General features: G+C 39.7%; 1 protein-coding gene across 12 annotated transcripts in view; it reads left to right on the top strand.

The window, feature by feature from the left end:
- The window catches only part of LOC127009675 (WD repeat-containing protein 44-like), a 58,340-nt gene that overhangs the window by 14,508 nt on the left and 18,025 nt on the right, over positions 1-25,807 (top strand). For 6 of the 12 annotated variants that reach the window (XM_050882974.1, XM_050882972.1, XM_050882981.1 and 3 more), the window contains 10 exons: positions 249-349; positions 5,470-5,520; positions 9,883-10,019; positions 11,689-11,754; positions 14,084-14,158; positions 14,817-14,918; positions 15,070-15,220; positions 15,557-15,626; positions 17,508-17,662; positions 22,483-22,653. In XM_050882974.1, the coding sequence (XP_050738931.1) occupies positions 249-349; positions 5,470-5,520; positions 9,883-10,019; positions 11,689-11,754; positions 14,084-14,158; positions 14,817-14,918; positions 15,070-15,220; positions 15,557-15,626; positions 17,508-17,662; positions 22,483-22,653 (1,079 nt within the window). The remainder of the gene's footprint in view (positions 1-248; positions 350-5,469; positions 5,521-9,882; positions 10,020-11,688; positions 11,755-14,083; positions 14,159-14,816; positions 14,919-15,069; positions 15,221-15,556; positions 15,627-17,507; positions 17,663-22,482; positions 22,654-25,807) is intronic. The other 6 variants (XM_050882983.1, XM_050882980.1, XM_050882975.1 and 3 more) reach the window with 5 other exon arrangements.

Here is a 25,807-nt window from a genome sequence, read left to right as displayed (position 1 = left end):
AAGAGTGACATTTGTAGCATGGAGAGGAGAGATGAGGTGCTTGTGAGAGGGAATGAGGAGATAAGGGAGGTATGGAAGCAGCACTCAAACTGTAATGATAGTGAGTGTGGGAGGGAGAGCACAAGTGACTAGTGTAGGCATAAAGGTCAATGTTGGGTGGCCCTGCCCTGCTATATTGTATCTTAAAACTTCAGCATTAGCTCACAAAGATGCCTTTTACTACTTCTTTTTATATTTCTATTTGACAGATGTTGCAGCCAGTCCTGCCTCTTGTAGTGATGGTCCAATGAAACAGCTCAATTTGATGGTTCGTACTCGATCAGACTCTGGAAAAGAGCTGTCTGATGCTGTAAGTAATGGTGTTAACTTCTTTTTGTTTTGCAACATTCTGGAATGGAGTAAGACAAGTTTGGTGGCATATAAATATCTGGACGGTCCACTATATCCTCTCAATAACATGTGTAAGTTGTAATGTTTCATTAATGGAGTTACTGGCACACTGTACGTGGGACCGATTGTTCCTTGTCAGTCACATGCTTTCAGAGAGGCCCCTATCCTGAACAGCCAGTATGAGCAGCTCAAAATTCATAATACAGGTAGTTGTCAGGAAAACCAGCTTCAGCCTAAAATTCTCAGTGTTAAGTAAAAACAAATCAATAGATAAAGTGACTTTTTCATATATAGGAGTTGTCATGATTTTGACTCTCACATGACTTATGGCAAAATTAATAGAAACTGGAAATGTTAAATGGAAAGAATAGCTGTGGAGGTAGTAGACAAGCAAGGAAAGAAAAGATATTGACAAAATATGCATGCATTTCCTCACAGGAGCATTGACAGTCCAGGAATATGAAATGTCTATGAAAGTGGATCGTTGAGCTTGAAGGAATTGCATACAGTGGGGCCTCGTGTCTAGCGTTATTAAGAGACTGAAAAAATGGCGCTGTTCTGAACTGCTAGTTTGGGGCAAACTCCATGTAGTGAAAAAACAGACAAACCTTTCAAAAGTTTACTTTTTTCTCTCTGTTTCACTTGCTTTAAGTAACTAATTTTTATTTATGTATAAATATAATTACTACTAACCAAGGCAGCAGGAAAGGAAGGCATGAGAGAGCTGACTTACATCATGAATAAAAAGCTAGATGGAGAGGGTGTACCAGAAAATTGGATATATAGTACTACCATACCAATCTATAAGGGCAAGGGATATTTTATGGAATGCAGCAAGTACAGAGGAATGAGGCTATTAGAACATAGAATGAAAGTATACAAAAGTGTAATGGAGAAGACACAAAGTTGATTGATATAGGGGACTGTCAGTTTGGGTTATACCGAGGCAAGCAGCAGGGGAAATATATAGTATGAGGCAACTACAGAAAAAATACAACCAGAAGAAAAAGAAGCTCTACCACATTTTTGTAGATCTAGAGAAGGCTTTTGACCAATTACTAAGGGGGGTAATAGAGTGGGCCTTAACCCTTTCAATACGGTGACGCAGACGTCGGCGTCACAGTATGGAAAGGGTTAAGAGGAATTGGAAGAGGATTAATCCTCTTCTAAACATCTTAATCCTCTCTAAACCTCTTAATCCTTTCATTTCCTCATAAGAGGTTTAGAAGATGATTAAGAGGAAATGGAAGAGGATTAAGAGGTTTAGAAGAGGATTAACCCTTTCCATACGGTGACACCGACGTCGGCGTCACCGTACTGAAAGGTTTTTAAGGAGACAGTGTGCCAGAAAGAATGGTGGCAGCAGATGCTGCTCTGTATGTGGGAACAAGGTCACCCAAAATGACAGCAGCAGGAACATCTGAAGAATTTGGTACTGGAGTGGGTGTACATCAAGGCTCTGTATTAAACCTGCTACTATTCATCATAATAATGGTTGAGGCAATTAGAGAGGCCAGAAAGGGAGTTCCATGGGAGTTGGTAAATGCAGATAATCTAGTATTGACTGCAAAATCAGAGCAGAAAGTAATGGAAGCATGTGAGAGATGTAGAGAAATGGAAACGAGGATTGAAAGTGAACTTGGAGAATACAAAAGTAATGGTAACTGGAAAGGGCACTGATCACAATATAGTCAGGAAGGCAACCTTGTTGATGTTGTGAGAGAGGAGTGGGAGTAAATTCAATTTTATGTGTGGAGTGCAACAAATGATGTCACCTGAGTTGTTTAGGACTAAGAAGTGTGAATGGGGTACAGAATTTTCAATGACCAACTTGCTGAAGGGAAGAAAATAATAGAGAAGAAAGGGAAAGAAGATTTATGACTGGGAGGAAGAATAGAGGAAGTACGTGAATTTTGTTACCTTGGAAATGTGTTGGAGTGTGAGGCTTGAGTCTGAAGTGGGGAGAGCAGTGAGAGCAGGAGTGGCAGTGGCATGGAAAAGAGGGAGGGAGGTGGCAAGTTTGTTAGTGAACAAAAGTATCCCACCGAAGAGTAGAGGTGGAGTGCATGAAACCCATATTAGATCAGTTATGTTGAGCGGTGCTGAAATATGGCAATGACTGGAAGAGTAAAGACTATCCTAAGAATATGTGATTGAAGGATGCTGAGGTATGTGACTGGAGCTAGGTGACAGGACAAGGTGTCCAGTGAGGAAATGGGTAAGAGCTGTGGTTTGAAAGAGATACAGGAGACTGTGAAACAGAGAAGGTTACAATGGTTCAGACACGTAAGGAGAGAGATAGAGGTTGAAGTTGTGAGGATGGTGGAGGACATAGAGGTGCCTGGAAGGAGACCAGTTGGAAGATCAAGGAAAATATGGAGAGGAACAATGCAAAAAGACTGGGAAGTGTTAGAAATAGAGGAAGGATTAGCACTGGACCAAGCAAAATGGAGGAGGATCATCCAAGTCTGACCCCAAGAATGGGAGAAAATGGACTATAAATGAAGAAGATATTAATATAACTACTGCCACCACCATCAAAAGAAATGCAACTGACAACACTGGAAGAAAGAAAATAGAGAGGAGACCTGATTACGGTATATAAAATTATGAATGACCAAGAGGAATCAGATAATAAAGACCTGTTATTGAAAAAGGGAAGTGAAGACAGAGAGTTAAGAGGTCACAAGAAAAAATGAGGAAGGGGACATGTTTTAATGACACAAAAAATACCGTTTTCCCCATATAAAAATATATACTTAGAATGACTTAGAAGAAAAGATGGTGGAGGGAAGGAGAGTGAAAATTGGACAGTTATAGATAACCTGGATACAAGGGTAGCTCAGGCCCTGTATACAACAACTAGGTAAATATGTCATGCTCACTATCTTGTGACCACTGGCTTCTTGTCTTTTACAACTGTAGTTTCATATGGTAGGCGGTGGCTGAGTGGTTAGCGTGTGGGCCCCGCATTCACCGCGTGATGGATGACGCGGGTTCGAATCGGCGCTGCTACCACCTGGGGTTTTTCAGTCGCCGCCAAGTGGCTTAAGACTACCCACATACTGTCCTGAAGACCCGGCCACTAGAGGAAACTGTCCAAGTGAATCAAGAATGAGTTCCGGGGGGCAGCATGAGTCAAAAAAAGATATATATTTTTTTGTATGAACTCATTTTCTTTAAACATAATTCTTTTTACTACTATATTTTATCAAAACTAGATTTCCACTAACCAGACAGGTGCTCCCCCCTGTTATTCCGGAAAATCAAAGGCGGAGTGTATATATCCTTTTTTTTCTGCATTTAAAGTCCTTATTTTCCCTTATGGGGTACAAAGACCTTTGAGTCTCCCACTCTTGATTGCAGACTCTCCTCCCTGATGTTCATCCTTCATGTCTTACTACACACACCGTCTCCAGGTTTTCTTTGTTCTTCCCATTGATCTTCTCCCTTCTACCTCCACCTCCAAAGCTCTTCTGGGTGCATGGTGGAGGATGTGTGTGTGTGTATATATATACAGTAAACTCTCATTACAATGGATCTGCTTATAACGAATTTCAGATATAACAGACAAGGTCAGAAGGTCAGAAATCCACAGGGACTGACCGAGAATAGTTTTTGAGCCAACCACATCCAGTAACTACAACAGCGTCTGCTAACCACCTCACCCTCCTCCCTTTATCTGCTGTCCCATCCTTCAGTTACTGTAGTCCTTTTCAGCCCACCTGATGAAATATTTTCCTCGTAGTGGTTCCCACTCAAATGAAGAACGTATTTACACCACAAGAAAGTCTTATGCATCAATCCAGGACATAAATGAAATGGAAAATAGCCATGTGTTTGTGAGTGTCAGTACTGACACAGCTTAAGGAGGTCAAGGGGGACGAAGGCCCCCACCCACCCCCGTTAGGTTACGTTGTTAGGTTTGGTTAGTTTAAATTTATTCGGCACTTGGTGTGAGGCGGCAGAAATACACAGCGCAAGACGGGACAGGGCGATGGCGGGGTTGGTCCACTACGCGGGCCGGTGCTGCAAGAAATACTTCGTCGCAGAAATAACTTACTCTGCTGTTCACCAGGCATGCAGACTGGGGAAATTCACAGCAGAAAAAATATTAATCTGCCTGGTTTTGTTCTAGTTTGTCCACATCTGATCTTTGTGAGTGGTGAGTGAAATATGGAAACAATGAACCTCTCTCTGTGAGCTATTTTGCGGCTGCGGCAGCAGGTAGCGGCGGGTATACAGCAGGCATTGAAAAGTCAATCACTGAATGATTTGTGACAGAATCAGTTTGCAGATTATTTCATAACACCGAAAACTAACAAAAAAAGAAAAAAAACAGTTTCATGTTGCACTGCGAGATTGGTGCACTTGTAAAATTTTACCCATACCCGTAACAATACAGCCCCCCCGCAGGGACCCACTGCCAACTTGGCAGCCTCAGTGCCTCACAGTCTGTCGCCAAGTGTGCTGTGTGGCTATACAGACAATGTGCAAACAACATACACAATAAAAAAAACTATATATACCCACATTTATTAGGTTCATCAGTGTTATTATATTTTAAAACTTCTGTCGCTTATAATGGACTTTGGGCACTAATGGACAAACTTCCCCCAATTAGTCTGTTATATCGAGGGTATACTGTATATATTACAACAAAGGAGATAACTCAAAGGCATAAAAGATACAGAAAAAAAGTCTGCTGTATACATGCATACATACATATATATATAAGTGCACAGAAATATGTTTGTTAAGCTTGTAGATCCTGTGTCCTATCTAATCATAGCGGAGGATGAAGGCTCTGCCTGCTTTTTTCATTTGTATTTAGAATAATAGAAATGGAGTAGCAATAAGATTTTAAGTAACATTTTGATTAACTTGCATTACATTGTGGAGAGGATTTTCTACATTAGAAAAATAGAAATAGATCTCTTTTATAAATTTATTTGCTTGATGTGATTTTTTCATTATTTCTCTTCTTCATTCTCTATATTTATTGCAGTGTTACATTAGCTTTAGATGATGCAATATTCAGGAAGCAGTAGCTATAACATTCATTTCCTCTCTTTGAAGGAATGGATTTTGCAGTCTCCTGTTGACTTTGATGACATCATGAGTGACAAAGTGAGTTTGGAAAAATCCAAAAGCTGATTATAGTTGTCATGTAGTAGACTCACATTAGTAAAAGGCTGATTGTTTAAATGTCTGTAATTTGATTTTGTTCTAGTTCCTAGAAGGCTACTAATATGTTCGTCTTTGATATCCCTCATCTTATATGCCTTCCTTTTTTATATTTAATAATTTTCATTTTGTGCAATGCCATTTGGACAAGTTTTTGTTTGATAGAGGGGAAGCATTAAAATTTAAATCAACATTTGTAATGATATATTTATAATTAATAGCATATAAATTATCCTGTTTGGAAAAAATGAACTATTGATTGGGATAATTTAACACCTTCTCCATTGCTTCCTGCATCTGTCTCCAAAATTGTCAAAATATATATTTGCCCTACTCTGCATCTATATGTTGAGATTCTCTCTCTCTCTCTCTCTCTCTCTCTCTCTCTCTCTCTCTCTCGTCAAAGTTTCACAGTTTGGATTCAGTAATAGAATAAAAAGATGAAACTCTCTACATTTAATAGCTGGTCATATTCCATTTTATATTTTATGACCATCTTTTGGCATGTGGACATTTTTGGAAATGCACTTGTCACATCTGTGTGCACTGCATTCTGGCTTTTTTTTTTCAGGACCAATATTATGTTACTGTCATTTGGGCAATTTTTCATAGTCTTTTCAATTTTCATTTGGATTTATAACTAAATAGTTGCCTAGCAACTTGACACATCCATGAAGTTAATTGTTAATTTCTTTTGAATGATGGCGAAATGCACTTTTGCACATGAATGTATCATAATTGTAAGTGAATCTGGAAAAAGACAGCATACACTTGACCCACCCTATCAGCAGGTTCCAGGACCCCTGTGGATACACAGAAACCTCAGATGTTTAGAACTCATAGAAAGTTGTGCACTTGTATCCTATATGTGTTCATAACTTGAAATTCCACCTCTAAAACCCACGTAAACCATATGAACTTCAATATTCTAGCATACTGTCAGCGTTGAGAATGTTGAACCTCCAGGACCCTATCCTTTGCATGGAGAATGGTGATGGTCCATGAAAAGGTTAAGCTAGTGATATTGATACAATTGGACTTTGGGTTCTACTTTTCTCTAATATTTTGCCCCTCTATGGAAGGATCATGTGCCTTTTCTATCACTGGCCTTAAACAAGGGTGCGAGGTATCTCCATTGTAGTATGTGGGAAAAAGCAGTCTTTCAGGGCTGGTTGTCAACAAACCGAGTGAAGTAGAAGAAGCGACTGCAGCCAATTTGTTGCTGAGTGTCTGGCATATTACTTATGTGCATAATAAACTATATGTGCAGGCTTATGTGGTTTCGTGGTGCAGTGGTTAGCATGCCTAGCTACAAATCTGCAGGCCTGGGTTCGAATCCTGGGCTGGGGTGTCGTTATGCAGCTTACCGAGCTGTTTATCCTCCCTTCCATGCTAGTTGATAAATGGGTGCCTGGAGAAACTTGGGAAAAGTAAACTGTGGTAACCCAGATGTCACACTGGCCCTCTGTCCTGGGGTTATGGGTTCTCATCCCCCATAGGCTCAAGGGCCAATGCGACAGAGATGAGCACTGAGGCCAGGCGTAACTACAGCATATACCCCAGCTTTACCTAATGCTGGAGAGTCACTTTGTACATAAACAAGCCCAGTCAACTTACAGGACATGAACAAGTCCTGTTGGATGGCTGAGCTTAGTTAGGTATGCCATGACTGCAGCATCAACCTGAGCATACCGTTTCTTATGTGTATATAAAGGGCAGTGCAGTGCACTGGAATTTCAAGTGTTAATTCTTTTTAATATTATTTGTTTATTTTTAATCACAGTTGGTCAAAGCTGTGGATGACAAACCCACAAATAAGGTGGGCCGTTTGTATGTTCCTCCATCACTTTACTACACTTGTTTTCCTTCATGGTTTCTTTTTGGAGAGGGAAATACATCTCCCTACACAGTGCCCTCACAAGTCACTATAGTCTATCGATTTTAACTTGAGCCCTTGGTGCGACTCAGGGATTCCCCACGAGACCACGCTGGTGCCACATCACTCCATTACTCTTCTCAGAGAGGGTTGCTACCTCTCTCTCTCTTTTGCATGGCTGTGCAGGGCGCAAGAGTGAGATCTACTTGAGTTGCCCACTGTGTGAGTCACGCCCAAGGGCTCAAGTTAAAATCGATAGACTATAATTGCTCCCATATTCACTATGGCACTGTCTGAATGTTTTACTGTCTTTTTCGTCTCCTGGGTGTTTAGTGGTCTTAGTTCCGTGGACACTGAATCTTTCCTGGCTGTGATCCTAGTTATCCTACACATTTGAAGGTGCTTTTATGATGGAAAAGTACCTTTTATCCAGTGCAGGTCTTTTGAGTGCACATACCAACCTATTCTTTATCATTTGGTCACTAAAGGTATCATCTGGTGAGCAAAAACGACCTCAAATTCTTGAGACTGTCTAACACCTCCCTCCCGTGACCCACCAGAGCGCTCTTTCTTGCCCGTGTGACTTGATGAACCAACACTTTTTCATTTTTTCATTCTAGGATAATAGGTGTTAATTTAGTAACAATTACGAGATCTACAGTTTATAAGGAACATTTCCCTTACTATTTAGCATCATTGCAGTTGATGGAAATTCTTAAAACATCCTTTTTCTCCACAAAATATTGACATTTTGTTTCTAATGATGACGATGTTTTCATACCGGAAAGTTCTTACTTATCCTACAGTGATGCTTTAAAATGGTGTGTGGTACAGCAGTAAAACAACAGGAACCTCCTGAACTCAATGTCACCCCACCTGGCAGGGTTACCCATAGAAAGCTCAAGAAATGGTCATTGCCATAGGCCTAAGGAGGTGCAGTGTAGTGTGTTTACCTCTGTGTTGCCAGCAAGACAGAGGTTAGACAGCCTCTGCTGTGATTTGAGCCCTGATTCTTGCCAAGAATTGGGGGGGGGAGGGTCTTGAAAATCTGATGTGCCAGAACAAGAAACACAAGAATTCTACAAAATTTGGGGGTCTTTCTTGCTCACCAGATATCGGCTCAAGCAGAAGTTGAGGTTTGTAGAACCTGTGGCAATCGCTGTTGTGGAACCCAAGGGATCTAGGGAACCCCGGTTGAGAAACGTTGCTAGCCGTCTCATCCACCTTTGCTGTTGCCCAAAGGTTTCACCGTAACCATGGCATGGGGGAATCAAGCTAGTATTAGACATCCCAAGTTTTTAGTATTAGAGGAGTGATCTCTTTTAAGGTGTGTCCTGTGATAACCTCTTTTTATTATTAATGGAGTTGGCAGATACTGGTAAACCTAACACCACCAATCCTTCCTCTCCATGAATTTTTTCTAACCTTTTCTTGAAGGCTGGAATGTCATGAAATTGGACCGGTCATGTGAATTCATGTTCTCCAATTTAAATTGTAACAACATCTAATGTAAAATGGGTCCTTGCCATTTACAAATATACAATATTTGATTCTTGACTATGCCTGAGTTGGCTAGAAAATAAAGAGAATGAATTAATATTTGATGCTTTGCTAAAGACCACTAAAGAGCTGTATGTTAATTTTGCATTTCTCTCACATGTTTCCACAGTCTGTTTACTTCTGTTGCTTCATTAAAAATACAGTCAAATACGGATCAAGGAAGCAAACAATAATTTCAATTCTTTCCTATTCCTACCTTTTGATATAGATGGTGAATGTGTTATGTGCCAAGTAAGGAAGTTTAGTAAAATCATGGGTGTAAATATGGTAAAGGAGATCCATAAAGAACCCTATTAGATCAAGCATGTAGAAATATTGTAACTTTATCCAGATTTCACTTCACTGACCTCAGATGAGAGGCATCATTTATAATTTTTGCTGTTCACAAGGTTTTTGGGGAAACCTCACAAATGGCAAGGATCTATCATGTATGAAAACAATGATTTTTCTGTTATACACCTTATACTCTATGATCAGATTTTTTTTTTTTTTTTTTTATTTTTTTTTTTTACATGATAGCAGGTGTCATTTCTAGTGTCAAGTTTTATGTATAATATGCTGAAATCTAACTAGCCAGCTTACATGCTTTCTACTGTTCCTAGCTTCTGGAAATATAATATAAGTTGTAGTATACAAGATTGCCCTTCCCCTAAACTCTCAGGTTATGGCTAACCTAATTTTATTTATTATCCTGTTATAATAGATGCTGAATGATATAGTTTCTCAAGTAACACAAGTAGTTATTTTGATGTACAAAGAGTATGATAACATGGCATTGAATCATTGAATTATTTATTGATTTTTGCTGTGTTGATACTTTATTAGTAAATTGACTTCTAAGTAGCATAACAATGTATATATATTTTCAGGAAATATTGCAACAAGTAACGGTACTCAATCTTGATACTGGAGAAAGAATTGCACTCAGTGATGCTGAAAGCTGCTTACCAAAAGCCCTCAACCCCCTTTCCCTTCATATCATGAGGCTCACAAGTGAATATGTCAGGTGTGTACACTGATCTTTTTTTAGCTCTTCATCTTCATGAAAAGTGTTTCATGTTTCCATGCATGTTATTTGATTTGTACTAAGCAGATGTAGTTTTAAGAAAAAATGTGTATTAGTTTCATATGTTCAGCAAATTTTAATTTGGATCTAGCTTCCAAGATCTCTCAAATCTTAGGCCTCAAAAAAAGGAAAGAAAATCTTAGCATAGACAGAAGCCATATGGCAACTGTTGTATTCCCTAAAGTTGATTTGATTTTCCAGTTAGAGAAAACTGTTGTAATGATTCGTGATTCTGAAACTTTTTCAACTTTTGTTTTTATCTGTGGTATCCTCTTTATATAAGGAAAGCTTGCAGTATTACTTTCAAGGAAAGAAGACAACAGGACTTGGCAACCATAGGTCTTTAGTGAGTTGGTCAAAGAAGTACACTGTGTAAAGTTGTTTTGAATTTTGGGTACTTTCATTTACATAACTAAAGTCCAGTAATCCAGTGGCATTGGACCAAAGGTTGTTCATATTATCGTATTGTTCAGATCACTGGGAGGAACCCCTGAAACTGAAAAGTATATTCACATAATCTGAAAACATAGACATGATATATTTTATTACTTACCAGAGTTACCAGTAATGTGTAGAAGTGCTGAACAGCCATTTTAGGAAAGTAAATCCATTTAAAGAGAGTAGACCCAGCGGTAATAAATCCACAAAGAAGTAAAGTAGGCTCATGAAAATGCCAAATAAGGGGGTGCCATAGGAAAAGCGAACCCCTCAGACAATCATGAAGCAGAGTCGAGGCTGCCTGAATATTGTGTTTTCACTCAATCTATTCACATTTCATATATTTTAATTATTTTACCTAACATTACTGTAGTATGTAAAATTCTCTAAACCTACTGTGCACTTTCTTTGTCACTTTCACTCATCATCCTAAGGCATCTGCTCAGGACTATCACTTTTAGAAGCCTTTCCCACCAATATAGTGCATAAACAAACCTAAAATCAAGTGAATATTTTGCTATCAACCCCTAGGGCGAGTTTGGTCATAATCTCCTGCTGTTCCCCCTACTGATCACTTCAGGTGACTGTAGTCTCAGCTGGGACTGGGGGAACACAGCTAATGTACCATGTAAAAACAGTGGACCACAACATCTAAGCAGGCCTGCTGTTTGTCTTAAACAAACATTTAGGGAACCCCTTACGAGAAGCAGACGCAATCATGGCAGACAAGAATGTTCATAGAGAACAGTAGTAGATGCAGAAGAGGACAGGATCTCCTGAGTCTTCTGTTTCTTGTCCCTGCTGCTTGGTGCCATTCACTACACTACTTTTGTCCTTCTTTTTTTTTTTTTTTTTTTTTTTTTAACCACCTTAAAAAAAATTGTACTATTGGGATTTTCACACCATCTGTATCTGGATTATTGGACTTTAACTGTACCAACTTTGGACACTAAAAGTAGGGAAAAAAGCAGCTCCTATAACTTGATAATTTCTCTATTTTTTGGAATTGAAGTATCCTTCTGGTACCATTTGGGCAGCCAGTCACTCACTCCTGCCATGATAAGGGATGAGACTCTCCTTTCCAATAATCATCTTGCCCCTCTCTCTCTTTAAGTCCTCTCAAAATGTGTTATTATCAAGCTTCTGTTCATTTCTCACTTCCATGATTTAGCTGGTATGGTAATGGTGTGCTACACTTGTGTGAACTTGGATGGACAGCAGCTGATACAGAGCATAGGTAGATAACAGTTCATTAGTTATCACCTTCACAGTTCCCAGAATGGTGCATTTTTGGTATAAAATTGGTCTTCATACATTTCCATGTATTTTCCTCTTGATTAGTTATATGAACATATGAGAATGAACATTAAATGATTTTTGCTGAAATTTTCTTTATGAACACAAGGGATATGTCCCTGAAGGGGTCATGTAACATACATATTGCATAAACTAAACAATTGTACTATATAAAAATATGTAAAGTCTGGGGGTTGCATTCCTTTGACTTGGAAACTTAAAGGTGATGGGCATCTGCTTTAAAACAGTTTGAATCAAACATACATCAGCAGGGAAGCCTTCTCATATCTAAAATTATGCTTCTATTGGCACATAGCAGGTAGTGATATAGAAGGAGGGAGCAAGGAAAGGGACATAAGGCTCACAGAATAAACTTTCAGTGATGAGGCTGTCTCCCTGGGGAGCTTTGTGTGGCTGTGTGACCTGCACCACCATACCAATCACCTCACACTGCTTGTCTACATAGTCTTGTACACCGGGTATTCAGTATATGCGAGTTCGAAATACGTGAATTGGCTCATATGCGACTAACCTAATTGTGTCAAGTATTCGTTTTATGCAAGAAAAATTCACTATTATGCGCTGGTGGGACTGGTTGGAGAGGTATGGTGGCCGACTCGCACTAGAGGGCGGCGGGTGGAAATGTTTCCCCACACTTTCCTCGCCTTTAATTAACCTTTTCCTCCCTCTGATCCTAAAGTTAATCCTCAGGTAGCTATTTATCAGCTTAAATCGTAGACTTTGAGTGTCTCCCCCTGGAAGCAATCAGCAGCTCTATTTTACAGTTTATCTATAATGTGCTTTATTGTTGCTTTAGTGCTTTATTATTGTGAAACGGTGCCGGAATAAATATTTAGAGGGTTCGAAAACGGGTCGTGGAACATAACCCCCTATAATTAATGGGATGATAGGTTCGATATATGCGAACTCACATTATGCAAGCTTTTTGCTGAACGTAACCCTCGCATATAACAAATACCTGGTGTATTTAACCATGCTTTTCCATACTTCCATAGACACTTCCAGATACAAAATAACCCTTACATATATTCAGTATATGATTTTAATATGCATTAAGCCTCATACACTGATTTTGACAGCTATTCTTGTGTGAGGAGGTTATTTAAATTTCCAACCATTCAATTATTTAAGTTTGTGAAAATACGCAAGGAAATGCTATCCACACGGATTCAAGGTCTACAGGATCTATCTTTATTTTCAATATTTTCAAAAATATTCATCCAAAAATAGTGGTATCGGTCCCTTAATAGAGGACACGAGGGACTCAATCACAGAGAAGCTGATTCTCAAATCAGCAGCTGGATTGCTCTTGCACTTAGACAACCAGTGGCCAGGAGGGACTTGGCCTCATCTGCCACACCCTTGTTGGTGTCATTCCACATGTTACTGTATTTATTTTACATTTCCAAGTCATATTTCTCTTTTTATTTTTATTTTTTTATAATGACTTGCTGCACTGCTGCATGTATTATTTTTTTATTATGCCTCCAGAATAGTTTGTTCTAAATTGAGGATAATTTTTTATTGAGAGTTGGGGATCATTTTGTATCTTAAGATACGTCCTAAATTTAGGTCTTGTGCTAAATAGAAATTCTTTAGTCGAATCATTTTAAATTGTGGGTTGACTGTAGTTTCTTTACTGTTATGAAATGAAGAGTGAATTCATAAATAAGAGAAGTCAGAGGAAGCAAGAAAGTATTGCAGATGACCCATTTGTAAAATCACCATTCATTTGAAAATCAATCAGAATTTATTTATTCTTTTCAATCATTTGTATATATTAAATTTCTGAAACATGAAAATTAAGAACAGAAATTTTATATCCCACTGCTGGTCATAAATGGTGATGAAAAGAAATGTAGATCCTGCTTTATAGGAGGCTGAGCTTTGGGCTGAACTACCTCCTATAGCTATTCTTTCCCAGAGCACTTATTTGATGATCACATGGCTTTTACTATTTACCTTTCCTGCATTTATGCAAAAATGGGTTCCCAATGATAAATGGATTTCATTATATTCTTATGTACTTATTTATATATTTAATTTATTTATCGATATTGATTGATTATTGACTTTGATTTCATTGATTTTCACCATATGGCTGTGAACAATGTTTCTGGTGGGCTACCTTGGTGTGGGAAATAAATTTCCAGATATATATGAAAGTGATTGTAGAGCTTCTATTTTCATGTATAAAGGAAATATCACTGAGCTGTCCATTATACATAACTAATGATTTGCTGCTATAGAGGACGTGCCCCATCAGGAAGGCCATTGTCAGCTGTAGACAGCTGCCTCCAAGCCCTAAGTCGCAGCAGCTCTTGGTAATATGAGGCGCAATTTATTTTCCATTGAACTTTACAGCATTACGTAGATCTGTATTTAATTTCACTTCACAACCTCCTGTTTAGTGTCAGTATATATGAATATTTTTGGCTGTAGTGAAGTAGTAAAGTATCAGCACTTAAGTGTTCTTATGTGAGGTAGAATTATGAAAAGATAGAAGATAAATCATTCCATTTTAACATAACAAAGTATTTTTGAAGATAAAATTACTATGAAATCAAGGTATGTCATAGTTTGGAGGTATGCATTTATATAATTTCATTAGATACTTTGCAGACCATAAAATTTGAGGAATGCTATATTACCAAATAGTTATTCATTCATTGGAAAACCACCAAGAAAACCATGCAACCCCAGGCACACACTTTGTTAGAGGTTAATGGTTAATGAACATTAAACACTTTAATACTTCACAGCATGTGGACATTTTAAAGTTTAGTTCTCTTAAGAGAGCAAACATTTTCAACTTTTTTTTTATAAGAAAATCATATTTCTTGACATAGAGCAGTCATTGCATCTCCTGACCGAATGACATATTTTACTTACTGTAATTGTAGTTTGTATACTCTATTTCTTGTTTAGTATAACTGATGTGTATGATTTTATGTTAGAATTAACACTTGATATGTTCAACAGTAATTCAAATGTTGATGGGCCAGAGTCAGATGAAGAAAGTGTTCTTGAAGTCAATGTCAAGAAACTTCCTGATGTGGACAGCTCAGCTGTTAAGAAAAAAACGTAAGTATGATGTCCATCTACCTTGAGTTCAAAAGTCAGATATGTGATAAAAGATGAAAATTGTCCTGGTTAATCCCTTAGTATCTTTGTGTGAATGTGATATAAATGTACTTTATTTCTACAAAACTTTTATATTTATCCTACTTTAAAGATCCCAACTGAAGAAGTTTTTGGGTCGAAAAATGGAGTCAGCTGTGAACAAGGCACGTTCTCTCGCTCATGAAGTTTCTCACAGACACCGGGAAGAAAAAGATGTATTTGAGGATGATGCACCAGCCCACGACACCATGCATTATGTCAAGGTGAAGTGATCAATAACATTGGCCAGTTTTAAGGTGCCTATATACAACTTTATAATTGGAGCATGAAGGTGTAAATTATAATTGCTCATTTACCATGTGTTAATAGAGCAGAAGAGGAAAAGGAGAGGATTTGGGAAGCACTAAATGGAATAACAAAATATATCACCCATATATTGTGTAATTGTGATGGGATATATGAGATGATGTGCCCATGGTGTGAATGAAATTAGAGCAAGAAAAACATTGTAAATAGCCAGTATAGAGGTTAAGTCATCATTTCATTTTACACTTCCTCTTAATTTAACTCCTAATTTGTACTCTTTCCCTTGTTTCCAGATCAAGACGACTCATAACCACAAAGGACCCCATGAATTTGATAACCTTATGTATGTCCAGGAAATTGCAGGTAAGGTTTAAGTAGTAGGCGTTGTAATGCCATTATGATATATGAAATATAACTACTGTATTTGCTGGCATCGAAAACACTTTTTTTTTTCTGAAAATGACTTGAAAAATTAGCATGCGTCCTAAACACCAAATGCTGCATTACCTGCGGGCCTTACATTGGCCTATAGGAAGTGGCAGTGTCCTGTGATGAAGAGGATACACTCATGGCAGTCATTGTTATTGTTTTGGTCTTGCTCTTGGTGTGGGAGTTGCCACCTCCAGTGTCATTTGTTCATACTGTGATGTTTGGTTTCTCATGCTCGTGTGGTGATAAAAAAAAGAGTTGTAGTAAAACCGGTGATACATATAATATATTCCAAATGTAGTATGAGGCTTAACCACACACTCCCTCTACAAATCTTGGTGTTGGTCATGGACTCTTTATTGGTATAGTACTAGTATATAGTACTGGTCCAGTAGTATATGGTAGACATGTACTAGACATGTACTACAAGTCAGGAATTAACCAACAAAACATCTTAGTAAAATTGGTAAAGGTCAGGATAACATTATTATCATTATTACAGTACAGCCTCATTTATCCAGCATGAACTGGGGGAAGCTCATGCCGGTTAACCCGTTTTGCCATTGTTTTGAGACTTACTCCTTTTGAATTCCCAAAACTCCTGGCACTACTTTAGAATTGCTAATGAAGCAAATACATCATATCCTACCAAACACTAAATTATGAATACTTAATTTAAAGATGCCAGTACTTACCAATATGTATATATATACATATGCAACCAGCAACTCCAACTTTTCTGGTGTCATACATGGCCAAGGTCAGTTGCCTGTATCTACAATGTAAACAAAGCATTTTCCCTATATCGACATGGCGCCATCTTCTTATAAAGTAAGGGCTGTTGCGGATTGTGCTGCCATTACCCAAGTTATGGACTTGTTGCTGCAGTTAAATAGAAGGAAGAAGTGGTTGTGGGCACGATCATGACTTTTAAAGACGGGAGGACAGGAGTGTTTACCCAAACCTTATCAGATAACTGTGCTGTGAAGACCAGGAGTCCAACAACTTTCATAGAATGGAGAAATAAAGATATTTTGAACTGTGGTCCCACAGCACGGGGTGTTCTCTAATCTTGTTATATTCAACTGGCAACTCCAACTATTCCGAGTGTGTGTCACACACGGCTAAGGTCAGTTGCCCGTATCTACAATGTAAACACAGCAGTTGCCCTGTAGTGACATGGTGCCGTCTGCTAATAACGTAAGGGTAAACGTGTTGGGTGTACTGGTGATGCCACATAGTTGCCAACTCCGCTGTGGCAGCCCTGACGTAAACAATGGCAGATCAGGTCCATGCCATCGTTTTGCGGGTGCCATTGTTTTGGATGCTGGATAAACAAGGCTCTTATGTATTATTATTTTCATTATTTCCAAAATATTACATTTGAAAATGGGGTGTGTCTTTAATGCCAGGAAATACGGTATGATTTCAATCACCACTATAGCTACAACAGTGAGGTGCATCTTTACCAGGTCATTTAGGAAATTTGATGTGAAGATCAGAATATTCTGTATTTAAAGGGTTGTAGATGATATGGTTTGCACAGAACTGGTGTGTATGATAGACTAGTCCAGGTTTTTGAAAAAATAACAAATTTGCTTCTAAGACTAATGGATCTTGAGCAGACCTTACATGGTTAGCCCCTAAAGGGCAGGTGATGGGTTTTTCCGGCTGCCAGGTTAAGGGTCAAGGCAGGTTAGAGGCCCACAGAAAATCAGCCATGAAAATACAAATATGGATAATTGTCAGTGGTGATGGTGATGATGTATGATGCTGTAAGAGAACCAAAGAAAATCATAATTCTTTTATTTTCAGGAGAGCATACTGGTCCCATATGGTGCACAAAATTCAGTGGATGTGGCCGTCTGTTGGCAACAGCAGGGCAGGACCACATGCTTAGGGTCTGGGTGCTCAAGCAGGCTTTCAACTACTTCTTAGACATTCGCACAAAATGTAATGCTGACATTAAGGTACTGTATTTTATGCTTTAAATGTTGTGCCTCTATTAATTAGTGGATTGGCAGCTGCAGACTGCAATTAAGTACAGTAATCCTTTTCCTATCTGGATGTCCCATATCCGGACATGCTCTATATTCAGATACGAAACCATGGCTTTCTTAAGTCCATATCTGTAATTATATGTCTGTATCCAGACATAATGTTCCAACATGGCTGGTTGGGCTGGCTGGCCTACACAAAAAAAGGAATCATTACTTAAAAGAGGGGTGCTATTCACTGTACATATTGTGTTGGTAGGGTCTGTCCGGGTATTATTTCTTATCCTGATTTCATCCATATCTGGATGGTTTGATGACTTTTCTGTCAGACATGGGAAGGATTACTGTATATGTAAGCCAGAGTAAATTGGGACTTGACTTGAAGGCCACTTAACAAGCTTTGAGATGTCATAATTTTTTTAGAATAATCAATGTCTGCAATGTTGTATATTTTTAATGCGAATGGAATGAGAGAGGCATGGAAGAGGAGAGAAATAATAAGATTGTTGGAGAGAAGAAAGGTAGACATTTTAGGTATTGCTGAATTACACCTGAAAGGTTGTGGTATACTGGTGTTTCAATCTGATTTTGAACTGTACTTCTGTAGTGCGCCGACTATGCCTGAGGAACGAGCCTCCCATAACCCACTTGGCCAGTGGGGTACCTCTTTGGCCGACTCGGTAAGGAGTGGCTCTCCCACCACGCTGGTCGTGGGTTCAATCCCAGGCAGCCGGCGAATACCCTGATCTTGATTAATTTCTTGTGTGTTTCAATACACGCAGAGGGCGTGTTGGGAAATAGAGGAAATAGAAAATGAAGCTCCCGGGGCATGACAGTGGTGGCATAGCGGTGGGTATCCTCTCCTGCAGTTCTGTTGAGTTTCCCCGAAGGGGTAACAGGTAGGATGGCCCAAGCTCTGAGGGTAATAGAAAATGGGAAGTGTTGGAGGTATGTGAAATAGTGCACCAAAATGGGTCACAGTCTAAAGGTCTCAACACACAGAAATGAATCTACATAGAGGGGAAAGTTGTGTAGTGCGGCGACTGTGCCTGAGGGATGAGCCTCCCATAACCCACTTGGCCAGTGGGGTACCTCTTTGGCCGACTCAGTAAGGAGTGGCTCTCCCGTCACGCTGGTCGCGGGTTCAATCCCAGGCAGCCGGCGAATACCCTGATCTTGATTAATTTCTCGTGTGTTTCGATACACGCAGAGGGCGTGTTGGGAAATAGAGGAAATAGAAAATGAAGCTCCTGGGGCATGACACTTCAACCTCTCATTTTCTCAGTATAAAATGGGAGTAAATTGACCATACATGAAGTATCTATGGGGTATGCAGTACACTGCTCGGCATTGCATTATGCGCTGAGTCGCAGCGTGCGTAAACAACGGGATGAGATATTGATAAAACAACATTTTTAGAAATTACCCAAGGTTTAGTAATCTCTAGGACTGCCTTTCCTCTTGATGCACTCCTGCAGGCATGAGGGACCTGCATCTGCAAGTTTGTGGATCATTTCCAGGCCTTAATTGTTCCATTCCTCCCGAACAGCTGCCTTCAGCTCGGCGATGGTGCTTGTGTCCCTCCTTTGCAGATGCCGCTTAATAATGCTCCACGTATTTTCCATTGGGTTAAGATCTAATAAATTGCATGGCCAATCACCTATGAAGTCTACCTGACAGTCTTCAAGCCACTCACAGTGACAAGGAGCGCCATCAAACATGAACATGTCTGCGTGGCAATTTTCAAAACACCCAGGCAAATAATCACATAGAAGCTCCAAATAATTACACTGGTTCAGCATTTCATTCCTGGGTAGCACAACAAGGTCACCAGTGCCAAAATATGAAAAGCTATCCCACACCTCTAATGTTTCAGGGTGCCTAACAGCGTTGCAAGTGTACTTAGGTTCAAGGGGGACACTTTCAGGGCACCTTTACACACTAAGTCCACGCTCCAATGATAGAAAAGCAAGCCTGATCTGTCCACAACACATGCTGCCACTTAGTCATATCCCACTGAACGTAAGTAAGTCTTGGCAAAATCAACTCTACGCTTCATGTGGGTAAGGTTGAGCCGTGGCTTCTTCCTTGCACAATGGCTACGGAATTTCAAATCGTCATGGATGCATTGCTTCACAGTGCTAACTGACACATTGCCAAGAATTATAGGGTTTTGTTCTTTTAATTCCCATGCTGTTAGACAAGAATTGACCTTAAGTTGTTTCTTGATAGTAGTTAATGTCCAAAGGGAATTCTTTCGATCCTTTTCTGGCTGGCCTCTGTGCTGGGGTGTTGCCAGTCCGCATGGAGGTGCAATAATTCCTTACTGACAAATTGCGCCCCCGTCGCACACAATGCAATGCAGAGCAGTGTAAGCCTCATCCTGATATGTGCCTTAGGGCATAAGCCCTGACAGACTGTAATTAAGGTGTTCAACAACTCATCATGTTATCTCTCAAGAGTTGGCAAATTGAGGAGCCCGGGCCCGGGGTGGGCACAGCCACACACACGCGGGCCCCAACTAAAACACTGCCCGGGTGGCGCCGATGTGGGGGTGACCTTCCTCTTCACCCCACTTGGTCTTGAAGCTCTTGAGGACATGTTGGCACAAAAAGTCACACGTGTCAATCACAATCTGGCTTGAAAATAGTAGAAATAACAACAGCAACCACGTGGTGCTTGCGACGCTGCTATGTGAACAACACGGACCGACGACCACCTGTCGGTCAAAGTCTGTACTGCCGGGCACAACCACACTTCGGACTTTAGTCCCTGGGTCAGTCAGAGTCCAACTTAGCCCAAAGTCCGAGTTGCCGGGGTCCAAGTTAGCGAGGTTCAACAGGTACTATGGTAGATCAAAGAAGCACAAAAATAATTAGAGCAAAAAATAAGTTTTCAAATTTTGGCAGCGCTCTTTACTCAGCGGGTAGAAGGAGGGCTCCAGGCGAGGAGCAGGAGGGATGACGTAAAAGAAAAAGACAGAAAAGAGACTGGTGTGGTGACATTCGAGTTGCTGCGGGAAGGCTCTGAGTGGCGGGGAGATGCTCCGGGAGAGAAGGGGAGAGGTAGGGGAGCGCGTGCGATAGTGTGGCTCAAACTGAAAACAGTGTTTTCTTTCTCTTTACTGATGCTTTCAGTATGTCTTCATTTGCTTTACAAACAATAATAGGGTAAAAAAAAATAGTGATTACTGTTTTTCTTTATTTTTATAAAGATTGACAGCTTTCTGCCTCCTCAGGGGCGTGATAACTGCAACACAGGGCGTCGGTGGCGTGGTCGGCATGATGGTCAGGGAAGGGGTGGCCAGCCGAGTAGGGGGCAAAGGTGATGTGACAGACTGGGCAGTGGTGGTGGTTGTGGGTGAGGTGGGGCTGTGGGGGCATGGGTCCAAGCGAGGGACGAATATGGTAACCCCCTTCACCTCCCACTCATCTTCGCTCAACCCCTGAGAGGGTAAATCATATTCACTGCCACTAGAGGAATCCTCAAAGATCTCAGAGCTGTCATATTGTGGCATTTGTGGTGGAGAAGCACTCGCTCCACCTGCTCCCCCCGATCCACCCGGCTCATCACGTTAGTTGTCAGACACTTCCTCCATAGCTCCATAAATCATGACTGAGACCTCTATGCTGGGAGACTATCACTCGCCTCTCCAGCGATTGAGTTGCCACGTCTCCAGAACATCTGCGACAATAACGAGAAGTCTGAATTCAAAGTCAAGGCGCGAAAAGCCATACCTTGATAGATGATCACCGTCGTTTGAGGGTTAAAAATGTAGAGGGAACAAAGACAAATCTTAACCACATTGATAAGGCTTTGGAGGTTTGATAAGTAAACATTGCAAGGTTTCTTACAAATTTGTGGGCACTCCCAAGGCTTCATGAGCACTCACTAAGACTTAGGAGCTTTTTTTGATACAGTACCATGTAGCATGCAGCTGTGCAGATGACTATTGCCATGAATGATAAGATGTGACCTGAAACCCTTGCTGAAGACATCTCCCTGCCCTCAGTTGGTTCTAGCCAGTAATCATGGATATCCACGCTCAATTGTTGTTTGGGCCTGGAGGAGTTGCTGAGTAAGACCAGATTAAGGTGGTTTGGACATGTGAGGAGAAGAGGAGAAGAACACATCCTGAGACGTGCACTGAACTTTGAGGTAGAGGGCCGAAGACCACCAGGAAGGCCAAGGAAGAAGTGGAGAAAGGTGGTGGAGGAAGATATGAGGAAGCTGAACATCACGGAAGAAATGGCTATGGACCGGCAACAGTGGAGGAGGCTCATATCCTGCCCAACCCCACCATAGGGAATAAATGGACGTTAAACGATGATGATGATGATGATGATGATGTTTGTACTACGTATTTGTATCTCCAGGAAAAAAGAAGCACGTTTGAGAAAATGGTCTCATCCTTTAAATGTTGTGAGATCAGGCATTGGGTCTTTTGTCTATAACCTACCAAAAGTTTCTCCCTCTACCTAGATTTATGTATGCCTATGCCTATGATTTATGTATACAAATATAACTGCTTTTATATTATTGTTTTATTTATTTTTTGGAGGAGGAGGCTATTTTCAAAAGTCAGTAATTAGATCAAGTCAGCAAGGTCTCTGCCCCTAATACACTGACTAAAAGATATTTTACTTTTAGTTTATTTATTTATTTATTTTATTTATTTATTTATTTATTTATTTTTATTTTTTGACCAGTGGAGTTTAAAATAATGGCCTTATGCTGCATCATGTAACAGCTGCAATTTTTTCATCGGTTTAAAATTAATTTTCTTGTTCCAGGTATCACCAACTCCCTCCCAAGAATCACTAGTGTCTCAGCATTCTGGGCAGTCCGGAGAAGACCCAGGCTCCCTCGACCCCACAGATGATGGAAGTGCACCGTTCATGCCTAAGCCTTTTTGTGTTTATACTGGGCATTCCGCAGACATGCTGGATATCTCCTGGTCTAAGGTAAGGATTTTTTTATTTGTTTCTTATTTATCTTCTCAGATGCCCATGCCTTGGAACTCCCTTTGAGGTTGACCATGGCAGAAGAGTCTTTATTTGCTCCTATCCTTGCACTAAATCTTTTCATACTTCAGTCCTTCCATTCTTCTATTCCCTTTCAATTTCAGGGATCCCTATTCTTTGCTAATATAGACCACACACAAAAAAAGATAAAGTAAAAAATTATAGCCCATAAGAATAATACATAACTAAATTAATACTGCAGCAGACCTCAGGAGTCTATCATAGAGACAAACTATTCATTTCTGGGTCAAGTGTGATGATTTAGCATGTGGACTTATTTTTACCTGAAATCAGTTACAGAAGCACTAGAGTTTATTTATTCAGTTATTGTACTGTGTTGTGACTTTTAGCACTAATAAATAAATTGTTGATCTGGTTCGGGAGGCAGCTACTTAATTCATTAGTGACTACAGCCATCTCAAATCCTAGAACTTTATCACAAACTAACAGCAGTCGCTCCAATTTCATCATTCAGTTCTTTGTGTGTGAGTATTACTGGAATGTTCAGGTAAAAGTTGGCCCTTCCTCACCAGCTTTGATGTATTCTTCACAATGAAGTGAACAGATGTTGGTGGGACATTCATGACACAACTGATGTCAGCAGAATGTTTGCCACTTTTACTCCCAATTATATCTATCCTTTCTAGTAATAAAACAGTGTGTTGACATTTAGCACTGGCTTGCTGGATAATCAGCGATGGTGCAGGATTACAAAAGAATTTCTAATCAGACAGAGTTGTGAAGAGCAATCAGAACGGATAATTTTTTAGCTTACTTCTGCAAAATGTTCCTGACGAGAGTAAAAATGAATAATGAGGACCCCTTGTACTCTACCACTTTGTCCTCACATTTTACTTGGAATCATCCTCTTGCACTCACAAAATCAACCTTGCCTTACTCATGTTTACTTTATCAGCTCATTCCCTCTTATTCTCTCTGCATAACTTTGTGACCTGTGGATGATCTATATTACTGCTTCTACTGTGTGATTTGTTCATCCTCCCTTACTTCATATGTCAAATCTTTCATTAACACTTGTTGTTATCACTATCTGATTAACACCAAAAAGTACTTCTCAAATAGCTCAACTCTGCTGCCTGGATCCTGGCTCTCTAATTTTCTTTCATGTTCATGTCTCATTTGCATACATGTGCATTTCAAAACTCCATGCTGACTGTCCTTTGTTTTATCATTCACCCAAAGTGTTCCATTAATTTTCCCCAGTGCCAAGTTCGCTTTCATACCTCACTTCCATGTCTACACTAGACTCAACCTCAGTCTTTGATTTAATTTTCTTCTTTATTTTTTGTCCGTTCAGTTTGATCACTTCCTGCTTTTTACATTTTGTTATTACTCTAATGGGTTGCAAAATCATTCTAGTCTTTTTTTCCCTCTGAAAGATCATATTTTACTTTGTGTTTACTTGCCTTTAGCTTTCATTTCTTACATAATTTGTTAAACTCAAGTAAATACAGTATATGTCTGTCAATCCAGTTTGCAGGGGACTGGCTTCATGCAAGAATATCAGATATTCAGGACTATTGGATTGTAGCTTATATATTTATTCATATATTCTATTTTTTCAGTCTGTTCCCTCCTCTGCCAATGCGCCAATGTGTGTACTGTTTTGAGTTTCTGAACTGGCCGGTTCCTGGGGAAAGAGAGGGAGGAAGGGGAGTAGTGTGGGACTGGTGTTGCTGCACAATAACATTTATTGTTACTCTGAATTCTCTTTAAGACAATAAATTGTAATGTCAAAATAGTTTGTACTTCACAATTAAGGCTTACCCAAGTTCATACGAATAGTGTGTTTGAAATAAGTCAGAGAAAATAATAGATGAGGCACCTTTGATATGTGATTAGCTGCAATTAGTTTCTGTCACATTCCTGTTAAATCTACAGCAACTCAACAATACTAACATCCTCTAGTTGTGATAATCATATCAGTTGTTCAAAGGGACTATCATTAGCCTCAAATACCATATCCACAAAATATACATTGCTGTGATTAAAAGTCATTGTTCACAAATTTTCTCTCAAACTGTACAAGATAACTTAACCATATGACACTTATGCCTCAATGCTCATCAAGTTCTGAGGGCAAGTGTTACTTGTTTCATCACAATGAAACTTTGCCTTGTTAAATATAATTTACATCATAAGTTCAACCACACACTACCTCATGCAATTCCTAGTGGTGAAGCATGCAGTGTTTAATAAAAAATTGTTTTGCAGGCAATAGATCATGATATAAAATTTTACCATTGTCTTGTGTATTGTAAGATAATGCTCCTGTGCTAGAACCCCTCCCCTCATCTACCCCCTTGATTTGCTCCTAACACTTTCCCTCTTCCCATCCATTATCCCTCTCTCCTCTCCTCCCTTCCTTCCCATCTGCTTCACATCCAGGCATCCAATCACTTTTATCAGAGCTATATGCCTCCTTGAACCTTTCCAAGATATTTCCTATGTTATTAACATTGTTAACAAATCAAGAGGCCATCAATTAATTAATTAAAGCCAAACAGTCGTTCCAAGACTTCTGTAAACAGTTGGTACAAGGCTGGCTGCACTTACACACTTGCCTCTACCACCTGTCAGAATAATGGTAACATAACTTCTGGTATCATTGCCTCTGAGTGGATGTATTCTAGGTAGTAATATTAAGGGCTCCTGCCTAGCCCTAAATGCTGTATCATTGGGGAAGGCAGGAGTCCCTTGTTCCCATGTGTTCACCCATGAGCCAACCAAAGGAACAACCGGAGCATCAGGAGGTGCTGAATTATCTCTAGCCAATCCATGAAGCGGTCAGTGCTAGAAAGGTTACAACAATGGACCAAACGTTTAATCCTGGTAGTGGTTTAATTATATTAGAGGTCTGTGTAAATATGCATGCATCTAATATAATCTACACCAGAACCCCAAAGCTAGATCCAATTTAAGCATTTATTTTTGTTGTATCCATTGTAGAACTGACTGTCATAAATCATCTGTTGTTGTATTTATTCCAGCACTGCCATAAAACTAGAAAATTGGTCGTCCCAGAATGTCGGTCATCGTAACGACGGACATTTACTGTAGTTTTTGTTCTCAG

This window comes from Eriocheir sinensis, chromosome 41 (assembly GCF_024679095.1).
Source record: "Eriocheir sinensis breed Jianghai 21 chromosome 41, ASM2467909v1, whole genome shotgun sequence".
NCBI classification, from domain to species: Eukaryota; Metazoa; Arthropoda; class Malacostraca; order Decapoda; family Varunidae; genus Eriocheir; species Eriocheir sinensis.
The sequence above is the reverse complement of the archived record's forward strand: the minus strand, read 5'-3'. Positions and strand labels throughout refer to the sequence as shown.